The sequence below is a fragment of the Amblyomma maculatum genome, chromosome 11 (assembly GCF_055883805.1).
Source record: "Amblyomma maculatum isolate TAMU_Amacu chromosome 11, ASM5588380v1, whole genome shotgun sequence".
NCBI lineage: Eukaryota > Metazoa > Arthropoda > Arachnida > Ixodida > Ixodidae > Amblyomma > Amblyomma maculatum.
The window spans coordinates 1,621,706-1,642,677 of NC_139354.1; the positions used below are offsets into that span (position 1 = coordinate 1,621,706).

A 20,972-nucleotide genomic window follows, 5' to 3' on the forward strand; every position below is an offset into this window, starting at 1 on the left:
ACAGGCCGGTAAATATTATCAAAAAGTTTATTGCCGTGACGATCAGCTGCTTTTCGGTCACATTGTAGAAGCTTTTTTTTTCCTTAATTGCCTGCTGAAGGTTAAATTCATTCAAGACACTGCATTCACCGTTAGCATCCTGAATATTCTTTCACCTGTAGAGATATGTGTACCATTACTAACCTATTTCAGCTATACTCTCCATATTGTTAACCGCATTAATATATACTTGTTTCTTTCACATGCAGCTCATTTTTATCAATAAATAATTTCCCTTTGAACGCCTTAGTCATTTTGGTCATTTACATTCTGCGCTTCGTTCCCTTACACTCCTGATTAGCATATACAGATCTTCCAGTTATAACGTGTTCATGGTTTTGGTGGTTTAATGCATTTTCATTTGTTTATCCAATTTTTGTCCTCCTGGTAGAGCATGCATGTATCCTGTCATGAATCCCCATGCACTAATTCTCTCACGCATAGTGTAATGATGTGGAATATTTTATTTGCTCTCCTGTATAGTGATATTTATGAAAGATTGCCAATGTTCTCAACCGAGAGCTCGCGCGAAAAGTTGTTACAGGTGAGACACCTTGACCTCACTGAGCTGAATTCAACTGCACGCTTGCATGGGGCTGACAGCTTCTTCACCTGATTCTTGACTCAACTCGTTCTTTGTCAGAATAAAGCCTTCAAACTTTAGAAAACGTGTTTTGCGCGAAGCCTGTACAGCTCGCTCGGTCAAAAAGGCGTCACCGTCATTGTCGCTGTTGCCGCCTCCATAACCCAGAATTGAGAAACACTTGTCGGTAAAGATACGCATGCAATTTAAGGTCGAAATAGGGACGCAGCCAGTCCGTTGTGCAGCGCTCAGGGAGGCGTCATACCATTTAGCTTCCCACTTAGCATCAATCATCTAGTGAATTTAGAGGCTACTTTGCGATAAGCATACCAACCGATGGGCTATGTACAGCCTTTGTCAAAAGTTTAGACCCCGGGGAGTCTACTTCTGAGCCCTACTATATGCCTCCTAATGCATTCCCTTGACTGAAGATAAAGCGCACGGGAAGACACAAGAGAAGAAGACACAGGACTTGTGTGTGTCTTCCCGTGCGCTTTATCTTCAGTCAAGTTACAATGCACCATCTAGCCCAACTTCAAGTTTTCTTAATGCATTCCCATGTTTCCAAACTTGTTGAAGGCAAGATTTTTTTGCTACCCACTCCAATGGCTAGGACTTACACGATTGTTAAAGAAGTCATAATATACGGCTTAAAAGCAAACCCTCTGGGCTCTACACTATTGGCGAAGTCCAACTGTAAGGGCGGGTGGCTATTGAGAAGTGCGACAGATGCTGCGCATTATTTTCCACTAAAAAGTTAAACCAAATAAAGACGTTCATTTGCCAAATTTTGTGCAAGTCTCTGTACCAAGAACTCTTTTATAACGTAGCGTAGCCACATTTAACCACGTTAAACACAGGCGATTGCTGCACCGGCATTTCAAGTTATCACCTTTCCGTCGCAAGAAGTGTCTGTTGCCATTTTAAATTTCATTTATATCGATATATTGCCGTTTCCTGGGAATTAGGTCTACTTTATTTATCTTCCAGGAATCGCTGTCGAGAGATCTCACATGTAGATTCGTCATCTAACAACTGCGGCGGGGACGCAGCTCAGACCTTTCTGCATGGGAGCGACTAGAGACCAGACGTTCGCCTTGGGGCCTTAACGTTCAGCAGTGTCGGAGTATGCGAGCCGATCCAGCCACCTATGGCGCAAATGTGACTCTGCGGCAGAAGAATCAAAGATTAATAGACGCTAAAATACCACCCAGTGAAAAACATGAACGTTTTTGAAATAACTTCAAAAAACGATGGCACGCTTAGTTTTCAGACGCTCAGTGATTTTTCTAGAACCTTCCTTGAAAGAAGCTACCACTTTTTTTTAAGGTGAACTTAATATGAACGCCACGTACAGATGTTGTCATCGGGAAAAATCCTCTAAAACTTTCATTTGCTTTGGAGTTTGAAGCCTAATTTACTGCTTCAAAAGAAAACGTTTGCTTTAGACGTGTTTAAAACAGTTGTGAAACTTGGCGCGAAATTTTATACATCATTCCAAATCATAAGCCTGAGCACTTTGCAAACCAAACGAAGTCTTGTTTTGAGGCAGTAATATACAGGAAGGCGATAAATGCCTTTTACCTGAAATAAGGAATGGCGCCTTAAAATGAGGAGGCTTGAAATCCACTGGAATAAACTCTTTATTGGGCTGATTCGTGCTCTCAGAAGAACTAAGCAATCGGCAGCGGTGATAGAAGGAAGCGGACTTAATGATCGTTGATCAACACATGCCCGGTGCCCTTCTCAGGGCTCAACTTGAATTCACTACAGCAATATCTAGACAAAGGCGCAATATTTGCATAGCACAACACAGAAAGCATCTGTCGACCTGGAATCGTGTCCATGCAGGCCTCGCCGTAGCGACACACTGGCGTCAAAGGAACCTCCTCGCACTAGCCGCGATATCGGCGACTCTCTCCCCGAGCTCTGTGCTTGATGAGCGCTGGCACAAATACACGCACCCACACGAAGACACGTGGTGCTGGAACATGTCTGAACAAGCCGGCCAGAGAAAGCGAGGAGTGGCGGTGGCACGGCTCTGAAATGGCCCGAAATGCCCGGTGTCTGACTAATGCCATCAACCAGCAATCGCAGGTAATTATTTTCTCGAGAGCACCAGACACCTCTACACCTGCACAGTCACCAACAAACGTTTACGGGACGTGGGTAATGCGGACGAATATTTTGCTGCGCAGTAACGCAATGTCCATCATCTGAAATATACGAGTATAAAGGAATGTGGAACAGACTTTGTTTAAAGTATACAGCCCAAGGGGTTTGCTTCTAAGCCCTGTCGCGGGGCTTTTGTAAGTGCTTTTGGAGCACATCGGCTTGAGAAAGGAGGAGGCGAGATTTCTCATCACCTGCAAAATTTTGGTCGCAGGCGCGCAAAGAACCCAGTTAAAGGGCTTCGAAGCAAACTCCTTGGTCTGCATAATTTTGGCAAATACTATACATTCTCTTTTGTCTGGAAACAGTACGAGGTGATTGAGCAGCGAGGTGTATAAGTGTTATTGTGGCAGGGCATGAAAAAAGTGCAGTCGGAAACGAAGAATTTTGCCTTGAGGAGGCAGTCCAGAAGCGTAAGACTTCTAACAGTTGAGAGTGATTTGCTTCCAAGTATTTGCTTTCAAGTTTGCTTCCAAGTAGTATTGGTACCTACGAATCATCTCAAGCCCCAGTTTACCTTCAATGTCACACCTTTCATTTGGTTCTGCGCACGAGTGGTAGGCTTAACTATTTTTGAAATGAAAACAACACGAAAGGCCTCAAGGTGTGCGTTCCTTCCTATTGGCGATTACCACTATACATAGAGATGAAGCTTACCACGGCGGTGGAACAGAATATAACACATAAAAAGCACTGTGATCCTTAGAAATCCGCAGGATACAGAACGAATGTAATGCAGACTTCGCATATTTACAGAGGGTGTTTGCAGGTTCACCGCCGCATCAGTTCGCAGCACCAAAGGTGAAGCGATAGGACATAACACATCCCGCACAAGTCGGTATTTCAATGGGAGAGAAAGATCGGCATGCAGCAGTGGCATGGTTTCCAAACATTGAAATGAAAACTAAGCCCAGGCAGACTAAATATCAGCGCAGCAAATAAAAAGAATTGAATAGTCATCAGAAATGTAAGTGTAGAGACGAGAACGCGTTAAATCTTAGAAATACAAAAGGCGCAACGAAGTGACTATATACAATAAAAAGAGATCAAATCAAATTAGGCTGGGCTGCCTTGATTGCTGTCTACTTGTGCTGTTGGGATTGCTGCGCTTGAGCGCGAAGCTCTTTCGCCTTCTCCACTTCGGCGGCACTGCAAAGAGCACATGAAGAAAGAGCAAGCAAATCAGAGAATGTATCGGTAGGCCTACTGCTGACTTCTAGAACGGTTACAACAGCGTATTAAGAGACAGCACGTTAACTTGAACAATAAGCTAGTGAAGAATTCCAAGTCCCCCGAAGTATGAATACACTTCTGTTGATAAATTATTCGTTCATTTAGCAGAACGGCCAAAACATTGTTCGCTCTACAGGGAATGTGTCCGGAAAGTAATGCAATTATTTTTGTTTTTTCAGGAGCTGATGTCGGTTCTACCGCGCTAAGATTAATTAGTTTAGAGGGGGGTTAAACTTGTCATCATTGCCTAGTCTAGTCTAAGCTCTGGGAGCATTAGGATCGTTGTTTGTCTACCTACTGATAGTGAACCACTCTTGTCCCGATGTACGAGAAGAAGGGTACGCGTTCAATTTTTGTGATAAACTCAATGACAGTCTTGCTGACACATACCAAACGATTCAGCAAGCCTACGGGAATTCTGATTTGTCATATTATTATGTTTCAAGATGGTTGAAGGCGTTTAAGGCGGACCGCCAAGATATCGATCATTTTTGGTTTGGTTTGTGGGGTTTAACGTCCCAAAGCGACTCAGGCTATGAGAGACGCCGTAGGGGAGGACTCCGGAAATTTCGACCACCTGAGGTTCTTTAACTTTCACTGACATCGCAAAGCACACGGACGCCTTTCTTTTAGCCTCCATCAAAAAGCGGCTGCCGAGGTCGGGTAATGAATCCTGCTCTAGACTGCCATCAACGAGCAATAGTGACGAACATATGCTTCGGGTTCGCAATTTTTTTATTACTGAGTGTCGAATGAGTGTGCGGATAACTACAAAGACTCTAAATATTCCAAAAATCCTCGTGCACGACATTGTAAGTGACAATTTAGCTAACAATTCACATTAAGGGCGTGACATCAAATAAAGGAGTGTTGCAACTGCCCAGCCAGCGTTGGTCTAATGAATAAATAAGAAGCACAGTGGGTATTACACAGCAAATTATCCAAAGCAGCAAATGAATGCATTTAAGAACACAAATTACAGGAACACCGCTGGGTAGACAGATTGGTTAGGGCATTCGACTGCTGTGCCCAAGGATATGGGAGTGCATCCCGCACTTGGCGGCCGCTATTTTGGTGGAGGCGAAAGTCATGTGCTGCGGGATGTCAGTGCGCGTTGAGGAACCGCAGGTTATAGAAACTTCCGTAGCCCTCCACAATGGCGCTTCTCATACCCTCAGTTGTTATGGGAGGTTAAACAGCACAAACCAAACCAAATAATTTACATCGGTAGAAGCGCACTGCTACTTCGGTTAATTTATGATTAATCTCCAAAATTTCACCCCTCGATGCTCATGTTAAAGGCGGGACTTTCATCAGGTTCTACAGTACACCACCAATGTGACATTTGACATGACAAGCCTCTATATACTGCGATACTTGTTGACCTTTGTGCTCTTGACCAGTAAACTGGGCCCAAAGCATCGTGCAAGGTTCTGAATTGATATAAAATACTAGAAGTTTTGCTGTACACCAGGGATCTTTCCTTTGCGTGAATGGGGGCGGTACTGGCACGATCGAGCCAGAAACCCGTATCCTAGCAACACCCTCAGAGCTTGAATATAAACGCAGATTGTACGAATAGTTTTGTTTCAGGCTGAAAAGAAAATTTATGCTTCAGTATATATACAGACGTCGCAGCCGCTCGGACTAGATTCGTATTCAGACGTGCATTTTAAGATATTGATACTTTACCGCTTACGCCTATATGCCCTTTTAAAGAGCGTATATTATTTGAACCTGTCCTGCCACCCCTAAGAACTCAAATTAACTCAAAGATACTCACATTGACGCAATAACAAACTCCTTCTTCTTGTCTTTATTCCAGCGCCTCAGGTCTAACTCGCTGTCGTCGCCAGAATTAACTCTGCAAGGAGAAAGCCACTGATATGTACTGAAAAGCTTACTCTAGAAGTGCAATGTGACAAGCCTATCTTATTTCTTACCTGCGCACTACTGCTGCACGAGCCGACAAGGTTTTCTAAGCTGAACATCGACTAGGGCACATGCAGAACAATTTTGCTCACATCTCCTGTCACAGTTACAACGACTGTAAAGGATTAGTACACGCCGTTTCAATTGAGGTGGTTCGAACTGAACAGACAATTACAGGACTGCGCTAAGTCTGCTTAAACGTGAGCATGGCGAAAGCCATTCTAAAGGATTATTTTCACGAACTGCATCATCATTGTCATCCCTATACTGTCATTTTCATCACTATCGCTACCATCATCATTATCAACTAAGTGTACTGTCATTGTCGTCACTACTGCCATCATTATTAATATCACTAACTGCAGTGTCATTATCAACGCTACTGGCATTATTATTGCAAACTACAACGTCATTGTCATCACTACCGTCTTCCTCACGCTAGACGAGGAGAATTACGATCGGTTTCTCACTAGTCTGCGTGGCGTAGTGGTTTGAGCGCTCGGCTGGAGATCGGAGGAATAGGAACATTTCTTATTAGCCTAGAAAGGCTTCCGCCCTAAAAGAAGGTAGGCAGGAAGGAAAATAAGGCATATATGGGGGTTCAAATTATTCTTGACACGCAACGCTAAGGACATGGTCAAGTGCGTATGAGAATATGTGATCACTACGAAGTGAACGCTGGCGTCTCACTTGAGATCCGCGAAACTCAAAACATTTACTTGTTCTAGCAATCATTTCACATTCACAGTGGTTGCGGGAACTTCTCCACTTTATTTCCAGTTTGCATCGTTGTGGACGCCAGGCGTCAAAAGCATTGTGCGGAACAGACACCACAAGAGAACTCATGTCAAGGCTCCATGCTGCGTGGCCAGGATGCCTGTCACTGATGCCTGCCACCACGGCCACGTATTCACCATACCTTCCGCGTGGCTATAATGCGAGTGTAGTGGCATAAAAGCGGGAATCTTAATTCCTACCCAAAGTTACCCCAGCCATACCTGACATTCACGTTACCGCTATCTCAAACGTATAGTCATACTCGTTTCGTGACAAATGCTTGCGAAACAGCTTTCTTTTCGGCTTGTGTGCCATCTTATCCATATAAACAGGCTATTTAAAATAGTTTGTACGTCCCAACGAATAATAGTACTATACATTATATATAGCCCACTAAAAGTGTTTGGCCTGCATGACTGGCTGTGAGATTGCAGTGCATATTTCGTCTAGTGACTTCTCGTACTCTGGTTCTTTTTTCCCCTTCTTAATCTCTCTTCTCCATTTCTTCTAGGGCAGCACAGACAACCACAACCAACTTGTTGTGTCGATTAACCTACCCGTCTTTTTTTTTCCTTCTATTTCCAAGTTTATTTAGTCCTTTCGACGCTCTGCGTTGGCCGTCGAAGTATACTTTTTTATGCTTATGCAAGTTGCCATGTGCGACATTTTGAGCAGCTCCGTTGATTGCAAGAAACGAGAGTCCGCTACTGTTTAGACTCTTATTTTGAACAGCGTGGCAGCGCAGCCTGCGTGTCAAGCACTATGTGGGGATTTATAAAAAAAAAACTTTCGCTGTCTGTACTTACATGGCGGAGCCTTCAAGCTCGCTAGCGAGAAAAATGGTGGATTTTCAGTATCAAAAACGCAAGGCAAAGAAAAATATTGCGTAAATAGAATAAGAACTACGTTAAAGGCCCGCTGCTGGCCATTTAGCTACGCACAATCGGTCGCGTCAGTTTGAACGGAGGGTCCAATTTGTACAGCTTGATTAATTTAAAAGGCAACTCCTGATATTTTCCATCATTCGCACATTCCGGTAAACCGTTTAATGCAGGTTCTCTTTGCCCTGACGCATTCTACCAAACTGCGTCGCCATACGATAATTCATTCGTGCACAACTCGGTTTTAAAGTGCTCCATTTCAGTGGTCTCAGTTCATACGATCCCCCTAATCCAACTTGCGTGCGAGTGCTTTTCTAATAGTGTATATGACGTCATCGATTCATCACCTGGAACGTCGATTCTCGCCACGAAACAAGTTTAGGTGTCGATTTGCTATTATTTCTTACTAAAATAGTTCTACTAGGAATTTCGAAAGTGGGATTGTTATGTCTGTGTCAGAGCACACCAAGAAATTTAATGCAACCAACAGCTCAAAATGATGAAAACAACCACTAGTTTTCCCTAATAGCAATTTCACCATGCCCCGCCGGGGTGGTGCAGTTGTAAAACGCCCGACTACTGTGCCGGAGCTCCCGGGTTCGAACCCGACCACGGCGGCTTCGTTTCGATGTAAGTGAAACGAAGTGGCGTCCGTGTGCTGTGCGATGTTAGCGCACGTTAAAGTTCCCCAGGTGGTCAAAATTACTACGTAGCCCTCCACTACGGCTCCCCTTTCTCTCTTTCCACTTTCAATCCCACCTTCCTCCCTTCCCTTACGGCACGGTTCAGGTGTTCACAGAGCAAGTGTGACAAATACTGCGTCTTTCCCTTCCTCTGAACCAATTATTATTATTATTATTATTATTATTATTATTATTATTATTATTATTATTATTATTATTATTATTATTATTATTATTATTATTATTATTTCACCGCAATGTGTGTCCTCGCAATCTGGGGAAGGCGTGGAGTAAGCTCTCAGCGGAACAGGCCTGCTCACAACCTGACTGGCGCATTACGAACAATTATAAAAGCATATTCTGGGATATTACTGACTTGAGTAAATTAATGCGATGCAATTTGGTCTCTTCGTTGGTGAGCGGTACTTATCTGAGTAAAAAAAAAAACGCGCACCATTGAATTCTGCACTAATTTCGACTAGTGTAGTTCTTCAACAAGCCCGGAAACCTAGATATGCAGGCAATCTATTTAATCCGTATCAAAACGCGGCCACCTGGTGGGCTCAGATCCGTCATACCACCGAATTCGCACTTGATACTCGTACGCTGGTACCACTCAGCTCCAGCGGCAACTTGGTCAATCCTTAATGAATGTTAGTAAAGCAAAGTTATACTCAGCCCTGCAATCTACACAGTTCCTCACATTTTATTCACGTTGATTGCAGGCTAGCTCCAGATATCAATAAAAGCGACTTACGGCATGTGATATGGGTTGTTTTCAAATTTCCTGGAAACGACCACAAGAAAATTTTTAGTAACATGGAAGTGTCTGCTAAGGTATAGACATCTAGTAATTGGCTTATATTACCACGGCAAGAAATTGCGGCTTTTTGTCGGCTTAAGACTGAATTCCAGTATAAATAGCAATACTTACTGAAATTTTCCCTCACTGAAAAGAGCAAATGTACGCACCATGTAGAAGAGCGCGCAATACATTGTCAAGACAATTCTTCACGGAGAGGCTCGAAAGGGTCGATGACGTGTCTAGTACGATCACAGGTGCCATCTTAAGATGAGATGACAGACCAGCAGGTCTTACTACCGCATCCTTGAGATGAAGCACCCATTTTTTAATGATGATGTATTTATGAGACATTCGGGTGACAGGGCTTGGTAGGGCATTCATACAAATGAGACACTAACAATTCCTGCCGTTCAGGCCAGACTTTTCCTGTTACCTTTTCAGATTAAGGAAGTGAGAACACTCAGCTCCATGACGTGCAGCGTACTCGCCTGCGTAGAGTTTAGAAACTAGTATTGAGAATAGCAGACCATCATTTTTCCAGATGAGTCCATGGCAGAACGTTTTCACAATTATCTCATTTATTTTACTGCATCGCCAGATGACTACTATTAAGCCAGTATGCATGTATACAAGTATGCATGTGCCTGCATGAAATCCGAGCAAGACCTCCGCCACGTGAAGTGAACCCCCAACTACTAACACCGCTGCACAGAGATAGCGTGGGTGGTGAAGCTAGTCATGCAGTAGCAAAAAACATTCAACTTTTATGTTTTGCATTTCTTTAAATTGTGCCAGATTACATCGCACGGTAAAGCATTGAATATCTGCCGGTGTCTATTGGAAATATAGCGCTGTCGTCAATTTTCGTTACTTTTGTAGTAAAAATAGAATAGTAAGCTCTTGTCATCCTGTGCTGAAATTTGGCTGCCAAACTCGAGGAACGAGGCCAAGCCCTTCAGAGAGTTTTTCAGTTCAAAATCTGAAAACTTGGAAATGTGAGCAGGAAGAAGATGATGAAGGTTGGTACTCACGGATCATATCGAGGCCTCCTAAAATGCGGTAAGAATTGAGCACAGTGAGAGCGCGCCTCAATTATTTTTGGAAGTTGTACCGTTCTTTTTTTTTTTTCAAACTCACCCCACTCAAATATTTTTGTAGTATTGTGGAAAGCATGTGGGCGCTCGTGAAATGAAAACTGAAATAAAGGGCTCGCTCCGTGAACGCATCGTACCCTATGCCAACACTTCGTTATAACTTAAAGTTGGGCCAGTTGGTAACGGCTTGCGAGACTCATTTTCTGGTAGCATAGAAAAACAGACACACTACGTTTTACTCGACGCATGCATGAAGATGTAAAGCTTTCACTCAGCACACGCAGGTTCCTCGTCATTCACAACAGGTCTCGTGACGCCCTCCGTCCTCCTGAGCGGCATGCGATTGCGCAGATAATTCTTTAGTGCCAACGCGAGGGAAGAGTTCGTGGCACACATGTAGCCAGCCTTGTGAATTTGAAGGGCCTCAGAGATATCACGTTATTTTTCCCTGCCACAACGCTCACCACAGACGTAGCATATCACATACAAGCAGGTGTTCGTGTCTCCTTCGTTTGTGTCTGTTTTTATATGCCAACACGCACAGCTATTTTTCTCAATAGATCAATTGCTTTCGATTTCAATTATTTTTATATAGAACGTCATGTGATGCAGTTTATTGCAGCCATACAGTGGAGGGATTGCCAAGAATAGGGTTCATCAGCTCTTGACAGTAAGGTTACAGGATAGACGTATTTAAATTACTTTGATACTGTTGCTTTAAAGCAAGTATTTCCAGTGCGACAGCCAGCGTTATGAGTTAAGTACACTTCAATGCAAAGTTGCGATTTTTATTTCATAAGGAGGCGTAAACGCCACTTCTGAAAATGCCGGAACAGGTATTCAGTGTGGGTCAAAATCGCATTGCGTATAAATTCAATAACTTCATTAGTGTTCGCCTACTAGAGGATATGAGCGATGCGAAAGAAGTTCAATGGTAAGACACACTATGACACATTGAGTTAGAGTTTTGTCTTCAACAGCCTAGACTTGACCAATCTTGTACCTCATCATCAACAGCCTGACTATACCCACTGTACCTCATTGATGCGTAAGCATGCCACCCGGATAGACCGTTGTGACGTCCATCCCCAAGCCCTCCTATCCGAGCGCTTGAATCGGGCTCTGTTTTCGGAGCTGACGGCGCGAAAAAACTACGACGTCTGCCTAAATAAAAATTTTTGATGATGGTACAGCATAGTGTATTTGCATTTAAAACTTTTTGCTGTCCGTGTTCGTGAAGAAAATAAAAGGTTAGGTGGCCAAATTAAAAATTTCACATACCCGAGCAACCCTGCACCAAGGTACGTTTCAAATATTTTTCAGCCACAAGTAAAACCGATCCCTTTCGAGTCATAAATGCCAACATTTATGTTCCTATGCTATGTAACAAACAATGCAGTGACTATTAGTAGGGGTGGCTTTTACGACAACAAAACATGGACAGTAACTACAATAGTCAGCAGCCACGCAGTGTGCGTAAATAGCATACGTATTAAGAGCCTTAAGATATATTTTGGAAGAACGTTCAATCGAAACTCACCTCCACTTGTACTGGCCACTGGGTGCAGCTATGCCACTGAAGAAGCAATGTTAAATAATCAGATAAACAAGAATTACGTTATGCTATGGTAGCGTGAAAGTTCTTAAAACAGTGAAATGGTAGAATGTGTGTTTTCTCTCCAATCAGAGCCACAGACGGGTGATTCTTCTTGAATATCTCTTAGGGTATGTACTTTCAAGTTCGGGTAAGACTACTGTGAGAGAAAACCGCGCAGAGAGTTGAATTACATTCCTGGCAAACCCATTCGTATTGTACATGGGGTTTACCGTACCATACCGCCATCAGCTATGAGTAACGCGCTGTAGCGAAAACCTCCAGGCATTTAAACCATCTTGGGGTCTTTAACCTTCACCGACATCAAACCGTATAACGGCACCTTGCGTTTCGCTGCCATAGAAATGTGGCAGGGATCCAAACGCCATGCCTCCTCCGGCTTAGTAGCAAAGCGACCCTTCCGCTTGAGCACCGCTGAAAAGGTCAACTTTACAGCTTACACAATAAAATGACCGCAATGCGATTCCCTTGATGAAGTTGTCTCAGTACACTAAGTATGTTCACATTAACCGCAACATCGCTAACATAAAGCCCTTACCATTGTTCGTTGATGAAGGTTTTCCTAGTAGGAGCGCATTATGGCTTTATAGAGCAATAGTAAAATTGCAGCTGGAATTTATGTAATGTTGCACAAAGAAAGTATACATAGCGAGAATATTTTTTTTAACGAAGTCACTGTAGCCCAGATTAACCTTCTTCCCTGCAAACCGCATTTGTTTTCTCTCACGTCTACGTCACACTTCAATGAACATAAAACAAAACGTGAACTTGCCATCCATCTAAGTCTCTATTACCACGTGCAGTCTAATGGTAACAGAGGTCTATTGTAGCTTTACCGTATCCTGTACCATTTGGTTACGACTTTCCAGGTGCTGCTCGGTGTAGTCCTTCTGGCAGTCCTGCCCGTATGCGCAATACCTACGCGGAGCTAGAGCCGGATGATAGATAAGGGGTCGTTAACAGTAACGGCACACGCTAATGGTCCAAGGTAAACCAAAGCTATGGACTCCTTATTATTCGATATAAAAAATGACAAGGGACTTTAGCGACTAAAGCAGTGAAAGGCGAAAGCCTAAGTGCCGCATTCTGCTGCGCAACTGGAACTAATTAGTAATTATTTTATTTGTTTAGCTATTGATATTTAATTAATCAATAAGTAGGTAGTTGAATTACGTCTGCCTAAATAAAAATTTTTGATGATGGTACAGCATTTCTTTAAATGCTGTAAAGGCAGTTGATGAATTACCTAATTAGTCATCAATAAGTAATTACTGAATAATTATTTAGTCATTAATTAGTAATTGGTCATGTATTTACATATGGCCATATAAGGCACGCATTCGCGCATACAGTGGTGGTGCTCTGTGATTGGTCGAGACCTCTAGACGCCATCCCGCCTCGGCCAATCAGAGCCACCGCAAAATTTGGACACGTTTTGTCCACGACAGCATGAGCCATTAAACGATCCTTAATATATGTTTACAGTACCAGAGAACCTATACTGGTTGAAAATACAAAATCCATACTGTGAACTCGCCAATGTGAGAAGTAGAAGCCATATTTAAGCGCATTTCAGTGTCTCTGGGGAAGTGAAGGCTTCCAAAAGTGCGAGTTCTGTAGTCAGTTATTATATACCAGAGGTAACACTTTCGAAATACTTGCTCGCTTATCTACTACACGCAACACAACGCGAAGTTCCCTTCGGACATTTATATCCCATGCTTTTACAACCCCGCCGCGCTGGTTCAGTGGATAGGGCGCTCGACTACTGATACCAAGGACGCGGAACCGTATTTCTGTCACTTTTCTATGGAGGTGAAACGCAAGGTGCCCGTATACTCTGCGATGTCATTGCACATTAAAGAACCCCAGGTGTTCGAAATTTCCGGAGACCTCCAACTATGTCGTTACTCGTAACATCAGTCGCTTTCGAGCATTAACCATACACACCAAACCATACCACGCTTCCACACTTACCTTGGTGCGTAACTCACGCTGAATCCTGTTGACTTGTCGTCTTCGGGGCTCTCTCTGGAAAATAAAAAACAATATTCCTTTTTCCCGCGACCCTTGTACACACGAATACCACCCCATCTATAGCCTCTATATTTATCGACCGCATGCAAATAGGGCAATTATTTCTAGCATCCGTGTGCAGTTGGTGTTATCGACCGGTGCAATCACTGCTGCATGTACCGAGTTGGTAAAATGTTATTTACCTGCTGGTACTGCTTCTCACCTGTTCACCTGTATATCCCGGCATTTAGGAAGCCAGTCAAAATACCGAAGCCATCAGAGGCCGGTGTCATCCTTATCCTGCCCTCTAGGAAAATTTTAGGTTATCGCGAAATTCCGGACTATGCTATTCACAAGAAAGCCTGCGAACTGAATACTTTTGATCACCCCGGTACTGACAGTGTAAACATTCATATAGTGCAGCTTTCGAACGGCTCTTCAGTTTAAGAGACAATGTTTTGCGCAGATGTCGCACCGGCACAATTGATAAAATTTTTTATTGAGTTCTACTACATACATCTGCTGCTTCTTGTGATTCATTTACTGTCGTGATTACGTGCAGATTTCGTAAGGAAATTTGTGGTGCTTTTATTACGCTCTTCGAATCGGTAGCGTCATCTCATTGGCAGAGTTGAAAAACTAATTGAGTCGTTACATAAGATACAACAAAACAAAATTTCATATTTGCGTCATCGTAGCGCATCTCTCTCCTGAAATTACAAAAGGTATTATTTGTCTGAAGCGAAGAAAGTTAAGGAAGTGGGGGGGGGGGGGTTATACTTAAGTAGGTGTCGCTCCCACTTGCGGATCCTTTGGTACTCGCTTATTCATACCCTCATTTTTACCTCCATTATTACAAATTTACCTACTAATTAGCATACTATAGTAGGATAAGAAATTATGTGAAAGACATCATCATATATATTGCAATCTTTGTCATCGCTTTGTGCTGATCGCGAGCGTGTGCCTCTCGAAGCCAAAAAACCGAAGTTCTCCCTTCGATATCCTGCTTGCATTTTCAACGCAGAGCAATGTCGTAGTGATTGCTTCCATTATGTGCCGCAAGAGAACGCTTCACGCATGAGCAGAAATTCGCGCAAAAGGCGGGAGGAGAAACATTACAGAAAGAAACCTAATGTGTACATGAAAGACTCATAAAAAAATATTCGGCATTTCGTCTACTGTAGATTTGTCGAGCAATGTAGTTCCACGCCCGTTCTACTCACATGGATTCCTCGACTTCGACTCCTTCGTACAGGTAGTCGTCCATCCTCATTAGGTACTTGGAAAGCTTCAGGCCGACGGCTATTTGCGAGGTGAACATTCCACACACCAGCCAAAGGGCGAACCAGACGCCGTTCTGCAAGGCACATTTTTGAAATCAGCGCAGAAAGAAATATTGACGGAATCCAGGCGTGGCAATTAATTTGAAATACGCTGAAAGCACCGTGAATTATTCGTATGCTCAGAAAATTCTGTGGTTCGTAAATTTTTGTGGTTCGTAAATGAGACTAGGAAAGGTGTAAACGTTTTGTCAACAAGCACGGCCCCTAATAAAGCCTCTTAACGCTTTGCAGCACAGTGTACTCAAAAGTGAAGAATAACAGCGCATGAAAAAAAAAAAAACGATCCTAAAGTTTACAATTTTTTTTTTTTGTTGTAACGTCATTCAAACCATAAGAAACCGGACTTGGGAGCTTTATTTGAAGTGTAGATTTGCTCTCAGAACGTTCTGAATAAGAATAAATAACTGGATATTAAACGCCGTCACCGCTATCAAACTAAAAACTATGGGGAACGCTTAAATGGGCATGGAAGAGCAATTGCGATAATATTCAAACGCAAGAAATTCATAGAGATTGTTTGAGTGATTATTCGAGTCAAAAGGTTTGCACGGAGTCTACAATTTACAAATAATTCTTAAAACATGCTCGTGGCGGCCACTAGCAATCGATTAGGATGACGCCTCCTCACGTGCTCCCTCCCAGGTCACATCACCGGAGCTTGCCGGGTGCTCCCGCTCACTAGACGCTCCAAGTGACGCGGGTAGGGTGGGGCTTCGCGGGGCGCCGTTGCGACCTGGTTTCGTCATATGTGCTTGCGTGCAATGAGGTGTGCAATGAGTGCAGGAGAATCGGAGCAGCATCATTTTTGATCACCAATATGTTGTCTGCCAATGAAGCTGCATTGCAATTTTTTTCCGTTGCAGAGAGGATTGACGGGGCACCCATTATTCGAGCGCGTTTTCTAGTTTTAGTAAAACGCTATTCATAGGCTCTTTAAGCTCAGCCTTTAATGGTATGACGCAATAACATTAGTGGCACTCCCGTCTGGGGCTTCATTGGCGGTTCTTAAATCAACGATGTTTGCTATCATTCTTTAGGAGAGGCAGGCTGCTTGCCTCAATAAGCGAGAAACATGCCGCTAAAATATTGCCCCTGCTTCAGGAAGAAACCGGAAGATGAAGTATTAAAAAAAAGGGATATGATTTTTCTTGCGCTCTATAGCTTAGGTAAACAGGCAGAATACGTGGGAACGTAGGCGTGGTTTTTGTCCCGACCAGTAACTGCCACTCTATTCAAAAAATTTTATTTACAACTTTACAACATTTTCGTCGTGTACGCAAACAACGAATTCCCTTCTACGGTATTACTTTCGGATTAAAGCTAATGTGTTCGTTCGCAGTAGCACCTACCGCATATTTCCTTCTTGATAGTTTGGTGTTTATTCAACTGGCACAACCTGCCATTTAACGCTGTCAGGCAGCTAACCAATATGCATACTGTTAGCAGTAAGTCTAACATGCCAATGTTATTTGAACAGCACGCCTGCAAGATGAACTTCTCCACATTACACTGCCAATGTTATTTGAACAGCACGCCTACAAGATGAACTTCACATAAAACGTTGTTCCTTAGTTAGGTGGCATCACTGCGGTTCGGGTTAATAGCACCGACAACGGGTAAGCCAGAATCATCTCCGGACTGCACCCACTACAGGGCAAAGGCCTCTCTATATCATTCCGATTAACACGTACGGCCCTGTGCTAGCTGCTCAATCCATGCAAACGTCCTAGTCTCAACCGCCCACCTAACTTTCTGCCTCCCTCTGCTACGCTTTCCTTCCCTTTGAATCCAATTCGTCGCCCTTTAGCAGCCATCTGTTACCATCTTTCTCACAGAGTGCCCTGCTTAGGCCATTCCTTCTTCTTAATTTCAACTTGAATATCATTAACTCTAGTTTGATGCCCACTCTACGCGCTTCCTATTTTTGAAGTTACCATTTTCCTTTCCAGTATTCTCTGCGTTGTCCTTCATTGAAGTCCTGTCCTTAGCCTCGACTTTCGTAAGGCTCACCATTATTGTAAAATTACTTTTACAGGAATTCCCCCTGAGAGTTCTGGTAATGTCAGTTGGTTAAAGTGCTAACATAAAAATTATAGGTGAATAATTAGCAGCGCCCCTGTGATAAAGGCCCCATGAAAATAGAAAACGGCTATTTCTATTGGGCTGTTCTCGGAGAGCCACACTTGGCTGACGTAGAGTTTTGCTGCGCGAGCATTGGAGGTTCCATGACCGAAAAAAAAAATAAGCTCCTGCTCTCCGTCTGAAGCTGCCAAGCAGCGAAAATGAAACCGCAGAGGGGCCGGGCAAACGAAAACAAAACAGGAAATAGTACACACACATGACGGATAGTGTCACTTAGTCTGAGCTCTATACTCCTCGCAAACGTCGTACAAGCAGGCGTGGAAATTACACATGATAGAATGACCAAACATGCATCACGTGACTCTGACAAGTAAGAGCAAATGGCGCAAATTTACATCAATACATGCGGCCTTTCTTTTGGTTCATCGCTACAGAAGGTTTGCCGATACAGCTGTCAGCCTATTTAGTAAATTTCCCTGCTGCGCTGGCCTTGAAACTTTTTTCAAGATGTCGCGAGAGCAGGGTAGCGGCGACAATGACAATCCAGCCCTCCATCTCCTGCAAATGCGCCTCGTATACTGTGCGGAGCGCACCTGAGTCCTGGACTCTACGTCCGGTTTGTCAATACTGCACGGCCTACAGGACAATGGTATGAGAGCAACTAATCCACCTTTCTCTACAACGATGACCGGAACAGGATAAGGTTGAAAAACAGCGCAACAGACGTAGACGTAGGTGAAGAACAGACAAGACGGGCGCGTCTTGTCTGTTCTTCACCTACGTCCACGTCTGTTGCGCTGTTTTTCTATCATGTCACCATACCAACTCGCCCAGATGTCTCTTCTATTATAAGGTTGAAAGGGAGATGTGAAAGGAGGTATGCGCGCAGTTTATGTGTCCATAGGGTAAAATGTGGCCAAATGGCTTAGCGTGCGTGCAGATGGAAGGGGAAAAGGAAGTGGCTACTAGGGAAAGCCAGCCATGTGGTGGAAAAAGGAAAATGCTAAGTAGAAGAGCACAGCTGTCGAGGGTGAGGGGGAGTCTGAAACTGTATAAAATAGTGTCTTTGGAGATAAAATGACCGGGATCCATGCCGTTCGGCTTCATTTGTTGCAATATATAACCTTTTTCTTTATTTTACGTTGAGTTTTTGTAAATTTTATCAGTATTTATATCGTTCCTTCCCTTTTCTCAATGTTTATGAAACTAAGGAATTTTGAATAAATTAATTCAACGTTTCTTCCAATGTAATTGTGGCAAATAGCGGAAGCACATTATCGTCGCAGATACCAATAAACCATAGGCCTTGTTGCTTTAGCTGTAAGCGGTGGTTCCTTTGATCCCTCGTCTCGTCAAAACCGACTATGAGAGCCTCAGCCAGAGGCCCACATGGTACGAATTCTTACTGCTACTACACAACTCTAAAATTCTTTCCTTCTGAATAGAACACAGTTTCTGATAAAACGGTATCATCTGTCGCTCACCTAACCAGGCACTTTATTAGTCAGTAAGAAGCATTAGGCCAGTGTGTCCCATACCATGGCACTGACGTTGCAAGTGGCCAACCCACGCCCAGAAGTTATAAATTCACCACGGCTCTATTTTGTGGAAATGTTTCAACTTGTTGAGCGCTGAAGGCCATGCGCAGCTATGTCCCGCCACTCCCCATGTCATGTATGTTGTACAAGGTAACAACATACGTCCTTCGTTTTAATGCTGTCTAAGAAGCGCGAAGATTGTGGCAAATGACTTACCATGCTCAGCAAGGTACCATTGCAGAAGGCATCTAACAACTTCTCGTAGAAATCGTGGAGGGGCTTGCAGTCGCCAAGGCTGCCGAATACCTGTGCGAAAGCAAAATATAGGTCTGGTTCAAATGAGGTCCACCTCTCTGTACTCATATATTCACTTATGAAAAGTACCAGAAATGTCTGCCGTGCCCCCCTCCCCCTTTTTTTTTGTCGTCTCTGATGTGCATCACTTTCACGCAGTAATGAGTCATGCAGCGCGAAATGACGCCTGAGGAAACCTCTCGCATATGTAGTGTCTCGTTCTAACGAATCTGCAGGCACCTTATACTGTTAAGAGCGACATTTTATCGGTCGGAGAAGAGAGTCGAAAGCTAGCTGACTACTCCTACGAGGTTCCAGTACGAGGCGCCCCTCCGTCATCCTCCTTTCTCATCATCGTCCCATTCTGGCTGCACAGTAAGAGTGTTTTCATGTTTTGTTTACAGACTCTACCACAATAAGATCAGGAAAACTTACATCATGTGTCAAGTTACCCAGTTTGCTCACATGTACTTCGCTATGTTGATGCAATGACTCCAGATATTCCTGAAAAAAAAAATAAGGTGCATGCTTAAGCTCCGCCATTAAGAAATTCATAGCGGCCGCGTCAACGACTGCTGTTTGCAAGCTCCCACTGCAGATACCCGTTTGTGCAATGCACTTCGCTACAAAATCATTATTTTATAGTTACTAGCTTATCGCTATCTTTCAATTTGTGCATCTTTTATTCCACACACACCCCCTATTATGCGATCGTAAGGCAACGCATTATGTGAGAGACCACCGGTCAGATATAAATCGCTGTTTTGACAAATCCGTACAAAACATGCATGAGGGGTATAGGCGCAATGATTTTAACTCGCCATCCAATGAGCTTGAAAATCTCGATTCCGATCTAACCCTCCCATCTTGAAATTGGAGCCGGAGCTGACAACGCCTGCCAACTCGACTACGTCATACGGTCTCGTGACGTCACAGAAACCGACGACCAGTCAGTCCACGGTGAGGTCTTCTACCAACTAGCACCTTATAGAGTGATGCACGTGACCCAGGCGGAAAAAAAAATCGGCCCAATGTTGGTACTATGCTGGTATTAAGTTTACCCTATATTACGTCGCACACTTGAAAAGCACTACCAATATTAGGCCAATGGATTGTGCTGCCCAGGGATTTTTCGCTCAAACCGCCGGTGTCGGCAACGCCAGTGCCGGATTTTCTAGAGAATGGGGCTTTAACGCTGTTACGTTGATATATATCGGTGAATTGAAATAGCCGGAAGACGAAGCCATCTGGCAGTAGATTTAAAAGATACTTTTCACGAATGTAAGCAGGTTGTATTGAAAGCCAAATCAGTATGTTCGTTTTACAATATTTGCAATGTTGGGACATCCGAGAGCCTGGGTATCTAACCAACCTTGTTCATGGCGCGTTCTATTGCCTGCTTGTAAGCAGCGTCGCTTCCCAGTGCCGCAAAACCTTCCCGCCAGGCTTCGGACACCTTCTGCGGGAAAGGAATAAAAGAAAGCTTACACATCCCACAAAATAAAGTTCCGCGCCGCATTGAGAACGCATTGTCTATGCCACTCTGCTCCAAATTTTCATAGGCATCGAGCACTACCTATTTGAAATATAAGAAACCGATCTGCAATAACCATTTTTAAACAAATTAAGCCCGACTCCGCTGCGTTTTACCAGAAATACCATCACAAAATCATAACAACATCAGTTGAATACGCGGCCAGGCATTTACAAAAGTAAAAGACGCGCGCAAACTATGGCACACAAGGATTGACATAGTTATGCGTCTGCAACGCCAATTTTCAATACCTTCTGGTGCAAACAATATATGTGATCCAAACTGAAGCTCTATTCCAACATTTTAGCGAGGTTCAGCGAGTTGCAAGCATTAAAACACCTGCAGAAC

At 43.6% G+C, this 20,972-nt stretch overlaps 1 protein-coding gene across 1 annotated transcript in view; it reads right to left on the minus strand.

Annotated features, from left to right (window-relative positions):
• Positions 1 to 3,876: 3,876 nt before the first annotated feature.
• LOC146172641 (uncharacterized) overlaps positions 3,877 to 20,972 on the minus strand; it is a 90,803-nt gene continuing 73,707 nt past the window's right edge. Inside the window, exons 11-20 of the mRNA XM_084584320.1 lie at positions 20,463 to 20,549; positions 19,543 to 19,594; positions 19,013 to 19,125; positions 15,057 to 15,190; positions 13,792 to 13,845; positions 11,740 to 11,775; positions 9,058 to 9,087; positions 7,543 to 7,563; positions 5,811 to 5,891; positions 3,877 to 3,943 (exon numbers count right to left, since the gene is read on the minus strand). Of these exons, the coding sequence (XP_084440446.1) occupies positions 3,877 to 3,943; positions 5,811 to 5,891; positions 7,543 to 7,563; positions 9,058 to 9,087; positions 11,740 to 11,775; positions 13,792 to 13,845; positions 15,057 to 15,190; positions 19,013 to 19,125; positions 19,543 to 19,594; positions 20,463 to 20,549 (675 nt within the window). The remainder of the gene's footprint in view (positions 3,944 to 5,810; positions 5,892 to 7,542; positions 7,564 to 9,057; positions 9,088 to 11,739; positions 11,776 to 13,791; positions 13,846 to 15,056; positions 15,191 to 19,012; positions 19,126 to 19,542; positions 19,595 to 20,462; positions 20,550 to 20,972) is intronic.